Source organism: Pelophylax lessonae (assembly GCF_965119305.1).
Source record: "Pelophylax lessonae genome assembly, chromosome: 1".
Taxonomy (NCBI): Eukaryota; Metazoa; Chordata; class Amphibia; order Anura; family Ranidae; genus Pelophylax; species Pelophylax lessonae.
Window position 1 is genome coordinate 575,345,515 of NC_138768.1, and position 7,899 is coordinate 575,353,413.

The following is a 7,899-nucleotide window of genomic DNA, read 5'->3' on the forward strand; positions in this document are numbered from 1 at the left end:
CAGAGATTCTGTGGAGGCAGGAGAGATCTCTGGGTGGTTAATGGTGTAGGCAGGGGTTGCTGGGGAAGACCAGGGTCCCGGGGAAGCTGGCGGTATGTCCGCAATGGAATCCTGATGCCCTCCCACCTCAGCGCTGCCTCCTGTATCAAGCTGCAGTGAAGTGGCCGCCGCCATCTTAGAGTCGACCAGCAGAGGGAAGGAGAAATCGAGTCGGCGGGAAACCTCTCTCTTGCAGCCGACCGACATGCAGGAAGAGTCCCTCGGGAGTGCGGGAGGCTGGATGCTGGCGGGGAGAGCGTATCTCCCGGCGGCGCCGGCTCAGGGGCTCTCTGTAGACCGGAGCGGTGCGGAGCTCACGGGTTAGTCATCTGTCCCGGGGCTCACGCGCATGCGCCTCCTAATTTTTTATTTATAGGTTTAAATATACTGTACTGTAGTTTTTCTGTCCTGTCAATACATACAGTTTCTGTGATTATAAATGTGACTCTGTGTAACTGTATACCATAGTTTGTTGATCAGCTGCCATAATTCCGCATACCTTTGACTTTGTACTTCGTAAAGGCTTATGGAAACACTTGCAGGTCACTAAGGTGAATTTGCAGTCGGGAGTTTATTTATTATCTTTCACATTTATAGAGCACATTTGACCCACTGGTCATTACAATTTTATTGGTTTAGGTTTAGTGTCCTCCTTTGGGACCATATTCTTCCTTTCTTCTTTGTAGTAATGCAATTCCAAGCACTGATAATGTCAATTGCCGTACTTACACTCATAAAACTCCTAAAGCTAATGAATAATTCAGAATATGTGGAATAACACACCTAAACATTATCTTATCTTCTTATCGTTACTGTTCTTCAGAGAGAATTAAGGATGAATTTATTGACCTGGATTTTTGTCCACAATTGCAAAATGTATTAAGACTAGATACCACTTCTCTACTGTGCCTGTTCTTATGTTAGATACTGTACACTAAATACCACTTCTCTACTGTGCCTGTTCAGATGTTAGATACTGTACACTAAATACCACTTCTCTACTGTGCCTGTTCAGATGTTAGATACTCTACACTAGATGCCACTTCTCTACTGTGCCTGTTCAGATGTTAGATACTGTACATACCCTTAGAATGGTATGATTTCTGCATAAAATGTACAAAAAGTTTTTTAACTGAAATCCTACCCCACTGTTAGGGTTATCTAGATGCTACAGGTTGAACTGCTGGCCCAGAAATTTAGTGTTGCATGCGATTTTGTATATAATATCATAATCAATGCTTTCTATACATTGGCCAGTCCTGCTGCTTGACCAGCCTACATACAATGAAGGTCTTGCATTGCATAGGCTGCCACTTTTGCATTTTTTACTACACTAGGGCAGGTGTATGAATCTTTCTTCTTTCTTTTAGAAAACATTTCTAAATCTTCTAGATCTTCCATCTATATTACAGTAGCCCTAAGTGGTTGTAGTAAACATCTTCAAGATACTGGCACGCATGAAGTGCTAAATGGTACCTATTATACGTTTCTATGTCAGAATTGGCCTTGTGTCGTGAAGGTACAGATGGAAAAATTTAACACTGACCTACATCTTCCTTATCATAATTATTTGGTACATGGGAGAACCAATGCAGAACTTGCATTCATTAGAGTAAATTGTAACTCACAGATTTTACATGAATCAAGATGTGATTCTAATAGCAGATTTTGATTTGAACCACAGTAGGAAACAATTGGGTTGGCTACTAAAACTGGAGAGTGCAAAATCTGATGCAGCTCTGCAAAGAAACCAATCCGCTTCCAAGTTTATTTAGTCAAAGCTTAATTGAACAAGCTGAAATTAGCAGCTGAATGGCTCCAAAGAACAGCTGCAACAGATTTTGCACTCTACAGTTTTAGTAAATGTACCCCAGAATCTCTGCAGTTGCTACCAAACTAGAAAAGCATAGGCTATGTTGTCTACCTAACACTGAGTTCTCAGTGTTAAATGAAATGTTCAACTCTATGTTCTTACCAGACCTCAATTCAGGCATCTTTTATTCTTTCTTTTTTTTTTTTATAGATCAACATAGAAACATAAAGAAACATGTCTCTTGCTAACGTAAACTCTTGAAGACTTAGCAGGGAGTGTCTTCTAGAACTGGCATATTGTACCCTTTGAGAATTCAGTACTTTCTATCACAATTGTTTATAATTATTACATATTTGCATATTTTATTTCTAACACAATCAAAAAATGTATTGATTTTTATGTAAAGCAAGTAACACTCCCAATGCCGGCCATTTATGGTTCAAATCTATGTATGGGTAGGCTGATTGTACCCAAGTTGATTGATCTATCAGCTTGGGTACAACCAACCTGTTGGATTTTGCATGCGATTATTGCTAGTGGCTAGCATTGATTATGTGTTCTGGATGGGGACAGCTCCCCAGCCCCCCCTCCTGCTGGGAGAACACAAAAGTTTAGAGGTAAGGAATCAAGCGATTTTCTTTCCTGCAATCGCTCTGTCTATGGCTAATTTTAGTCCATACAAAATGGACTGCACACTAATGACATCAAACCTCCAAAAGTTTATTCAGGATGTGCACACTACAGTAGCCATGACCCTTTTGGAAGATTGACATCATTAGTGTGTGGGCACTTTTTACTTGGACTTGCGACATGTTAGAGTGAGGACTCCAGCAGCCAGCACCTTTTCGTCCCCCAGGCTGGAGAGGCTGAGCCGAGATTGGAGTGACTCCCCACACAAAGCATCTTGTAAAAGTAACAGTCCTTGTTATATTTCACTTTTCTCGTGTTCTTATTTATCTAGGTCACTTTTTTGTTCTTTTTGTGCTGATTTCTGTTGCAGAAAAGGACATAATGGGTAGGGATGATGGCACGTTATAAACAAGCCAATTAGCTGAACAAATAAGCTAAGAGAAATCCATTACTTAATTTCACTGTAAATGTCTTGGGACTGTGAGATTGTTTTTAACTCTCATGATCAGCAATCAGTAGCTGCATGTTTGTTTCCAACAAGGAGGACCTGGAGCTGGACCGTGGCTCTCTACCTCGTCCCATGAGTGGTCGCAGCTTTCCACGTAGCTTGGATGACTCAGAAGAGGATGATGATGAGGACAGTGGTCACAGCTCTCGCCGCAGAGGCAGCAGCTCCAGTGGTGTTTCTTATGAAGAGTTCCAAGTGTAAGTACTCAAGCTATGTGGTGGAAAGCCTACATAGAAACATAGAAAAGTGATGGCAGAAAAAGTAGTCTATCGAGTCGCCCGTTTTTTTTTGTTTTGTTTTTTTAACTTTTTTGTCTGAGTATAGATCTAGGTTTGTCCCAAGCATGCCAGGACACGAAGCCATGAAGTCATTTGCTGTTGACTGTCTCACTTACCTCTGCTGGGAGTTTATTCCAAGCATCAACTATCCTTTCAGTAAAATAATACTTTCTAAAATCTATTTTGAACTTTCCTCCAGTTAGTTTAAAGTCATGTCCCCGTGTTCTTGATTTTGGTTTCATATTGAAAAAAATGCCCTCCTGAACTTTATTCATCTGCTTGAATGTATTTGAAGGTTTCAGTCATATCTCCCCTTTTCCTTCTTCCCTCCAGTTGACCAACAAACCTTTAGTTATATCACTTACATATAGATTACATACAATTACACTCTGGTATCTATAATTTAGCTAACTGCATATCCACTGAACCACCCAGCTTGTACAACGTTTGTACAACTTTTGTATTAGTACAATTTTTATTTCTGAGAAGACTGAACAAAAGTAATTATTTTAATGGTTTGCTACATCCAGGTCTCCCTTAACATAAGTGCGTTGCCCAGTTTTCATTTTTGTGATCACATTGTATCTTTTCCTTCTATCACTAATGTACCTAAAAAAAAAAAAAAAAAGATTCATCTCCTTTCTTAATAGATTTAGCAATCTCCTCCTCTTTCTATGCTTTGACAGCACTGATAATGTGTTTGGCCTCCCTTGTCTAGCTTTGTACTATTTTCTGTCAGCTACACCTACTGTTTCCTTGAAACCTCTATATGGTGATTTTTTTTCCTTTACTATCCTACTTTTGCGTTTTAAAATCAGTTAAAAGATACCAGATTCATACGCAACAATTCACCCGTTTTCAATGGCAAAAAAAAGCTACAGAATCACTTTTTGAACAAAGTGAATAATTGAATATTAGGGCTATAAGTGGAGCAAGCCCTGTTATTCCTGGTCAGTCTGTAAGTGAAGGTGAAAAACCTTACAGTTTACCTTTATGAATTAAAGTGAATACATACTCCATTATAGACTAACAGCACAGACCACAAAATCTCTGCTATTAATGTGCAGCTTTCTGATTTAGTTTAATTTTGTTACTAAGGCCTGGAATACAGATTCATGTTAACTTCACACAAAATGCTTTGGATATGTTACTCAAGAATGCAAGTTCTCAACTGCTATAAATTAGGGACTAAAGCTATACATTGGATTTTAACAGGCTATGTATATTTAGAAGGTTAGGCTAAGGTATAGACAAAGAGAGTCTCTACCAGGACAATACGAGGCTCAATTAGAAAATGGAATGGCTGATTGCGTCCACCATAATAAATTGCTGAATTTTAACTGTGTAATTTACACTACACAAATTGGCACTATTCTCATATGTTGGCATTTTTACAATCCCCCAAGAGCATTATTAAATTACACAAATGTCTTGGGTTCAGTATTCCGAAATATGCTTCTGCCATACAAATCCAGTATGTTTAATCCATTGGCCTTGGAAAATGTTTCTTTTATAGTCTTGTAAGAAGAGTGGATCGAATGGAGCACTCTATTGGGAGCATTGTGTCCAAAATAGATGCTGTGATTGTTAAATTGGAAGCCATGGAGAGAGCCAAAGTGAAGCGCAGAGAGGTCCTGGCAAGACTTTTGGATGGAGTCACTGAGGTACATATTTATCTTTTGGGGGGGGGGGGCTCTGTTTGAATAGAATCCTAGCATGACATTTTCTTGTTGTTTATAGAAAACAATAAACTACTTTCTGTGGTTTCTGCAGTACAAATGAATTAAGGAATTTAAAGAATAAGTTCACCTTTTGACAAAAAAATAATAAATGAACAATTTCTTTGCAGGTAAAAAAAATTAGCATTTATTATTTTTGGTTTCTGAAGTCTGTAAAGGCTGCCAGACCCTGTAGTTTACCATTCACAGAGTTCTGTAAATGAGTAACGCGGCCAGGTGGGGGAAGCTGCATAAAGTCACCATTTTTTAAAAAATTTTCTAACTCACGGATATGCTTTGATCTAAACCATTCCATTGTAGTTCCGGCTGTATGTTTAGGGTCGTTGTCCTGCTGGAAGGTGAACATCTGCCCCAGTCTCAAGTCTTTTGCAGACTCTTAACAGGTTTTCTTCTAAGATTTCCCAGTATTTGGCTCTATCCATCTTCCCATCAACTCTGACCGGCTTCCCTGTCCCTGGTGAAGAAAAGCATCCCCACAACATGATGCTGTCATGGTGGGGATGGTGTGTTAAGGGGATGTGCAGTGTTGGTTTTCCCCCGCACATAGCATTTTGCTTTTAGGCCAAAAAGTTCAATTTTGGTCCCATCTGACCAGAGCACCTTTTTCCACCTGCTCCTCCAGAGCTACCATGGGCCTCTTGGTTGCTTCTCTTATTAATGCTCTCCTTGCCCGGCCTGTCAGTTTTGTTAAATTACACACAGGTATTTACCAATTAGGTGACTTCTGAAGGCAATTTGTTCCACTAGATTTTAGTAAGGAATATCAGAGTAAAGGGGGCTGAATACAAATGCACGCCACACTTTTCAGATATTTATTTGTAAAAAAATGTAAAAACCATTTATCATTTTCCTTCCACTTCACAATTATGTGCCACTTTGTGTTGGTCTATCACATAAAATCCCAATAAAATACATTTACGTTTTTGGTTGTAACGTGACAAAACGTGGAAAATTTTTAAGGGGTATGAATACTTTTTCAAGGCACTGTAGCATCATTTCATTTATCTAAGCCCATTAATATTTTAATGCTAAACTTGACAAATTTTAGGTTCCAAGCCAGATCATGATGGCCTTTGATTGGCATTGATAGGGGCAACCTGCCTGCTACCTAAATGTATCATGTATTGCTATACTATTTGAAAAAGAATAACTAGTAGTAATGTTTTAGACTGCAGCGTAATAATACTTTAATACTTTAATGTAATCATGATTAATGATAAATGATTACTGTAATCACGTTATTGAGAGATGGAGAGATATACTGTGTGTGTGTGTGTATGTATGTGTGTATATATATATATATATATATATATATATATATATATATATATGTAGCCAGCATATATCTAAACCGTTAAAAAATATTATCAAAGTTTAAATTTCATTTAAACTATGTTTCCTTCCTAGGATGAACGGCTTGGCCGCGACAATGAGATGCACAGAGAACAAATGGAGCGGCTAGTGAGGGAAGAGTTGGAACGATGGGAATCTGATGACACAGCTTCACAAATGAGCCACTGCCTGGGGACTCCTAGTGGAACTAATTGTCAGCCTCGCTCAAAGACATCAAGGCCTCCCTCTTCCCAGTCTACAGAGGGGCTGGATGGGGGAGGAGTGGCTACCAGTGTCTCTAATAGCCAGGTGTAATGAAAGTTGAAAGTGCACTAGAGTCTTTTGTTGGTAGCCTATGGCGCTCTAGCAGAAGGAACTGGAGATTATAGAAAACCTTTAAAGCCTAGTACACATGGGCCTAATGTCGGGTGGCATCGGCCGGTTCACGGCATTCGGCCCATGTGTACAGCAGCCAGTCCGATGGAAGCCTACCATTCGACCGGCTTCTGTGGAAGGGACATGACCAAAAAAGGTCTGCCAATTGGCTCCCGATCAGCTCTCTCAGCCAATGGATGAAAGCGCTGACCGGAGAGTTCTGGGGGGGGGGGGGCAAAGATCGCTCTACTAGCAACAGATTGTTAATACAAAGGCTCTACAGAGGTTTTTTTTTGTTTTTTTTTTCAACCCGCTAGGTTGAACAAAAAAAAATAGTAGTGTGTACCAGGCTTAACTAAGAGCCACATGTAGCCTTAATGGAACCCCCGGTATTGTCTGTTAAAGCATATGATGAACACGAGGTCACGTGTTATAAACATATGTAAGATCAAAAAACCTTCATTTTAAATATTTAATTTTGTTGTCTTACCTCAAAATTTAGCATTCAGCAAGATCTAACATCATGGTCATTGTCAAAGTAAACCTTTAATGAGAGAAATATGGGTTGCCATTGCAGGCCTTCTACTGGGAAGGGCAATTCACTGGCTGTTATAACTACTAGCTTTATTACTTTCAGTCACTGTCCCAGAACAGGAATGCAGATTAAGATAATCCGCCTTTATTTCAGGGCCAGTGACTCAAAGGGCTGATCTACTAAAGGCACATTTTTGAATCTTTGCAAGAGAATTTTGTCTCAGCTTAGTGAATGTTGTTAAAAACTAACTTGAATACCCAATCACAAGAAATTTTAAAAAAATATTTTGCCTACAATTGGATAATGGGAGTGAGCAGGGTTTTCACCTCATTCACTAAGCTAAGGGAACATTTTATGTGGCAAGAAGTGGCGGACTCTGGTTGCTGGAATGACCGGGTTAAGCAGTCAGCAACAGCACTCATTTAAACTAATGGTGGTCTGACAGCAGCTGCTGCTGATTGCATAACCTGGTCACTCCAGCAAGAACAATCCGCCGATTCTTGCTGTAGGAATCCGGCAGCCACAGCTACTCAGCTGTGTAAAAAAGGCCTAACTGTCGGGGTATGCTTTATTGTCAGTTTATATGCAGAGAATGTTTTATTGAGCTCTTTAATCATCAGACTTACATGTCAGTAGTTACCATGCTGTTG

At 39.7% G+C, this 7,899-nt stretch overlaps 1 protein-coding gene across 2 annotated transcripts in view; it reads left to right on the top strand.

Annotated features, from left to right (window-relative positions):
* Positions 1-6,718, top strand: part of PKD2 (polycystin 2, transient receptor potential cation channel) — a 92,106-nt gene extending 85,388 nt beyond the window's left edge. The window contains exons 13-15 of one of the 2 annotated variants that reach the window (XM_082272073.1): positions 3,027-3,187; positions 4,785-4,932; positions 6,415-6,718. In XM_082272073.1, coding sequence (XP_082128199.1) covers positions 3,027-3,187; positions 4,785-4,932; positions 6,415-6,654 — 549 coding nt within the window. In that variant the 3' untranslated portion in view covers positions 6,655-6,718. Of the gene's footprint in view, positions 1-3,023; positions 3,188-4,784; positions 4,933-6,414 lie in introns of both variants that reach the window. The other variant, XM_082272072.1, reaches the window with a different exon arrangement.
* Positions 6,719-7,899: the final 1,181 nt, after the last annotated feature.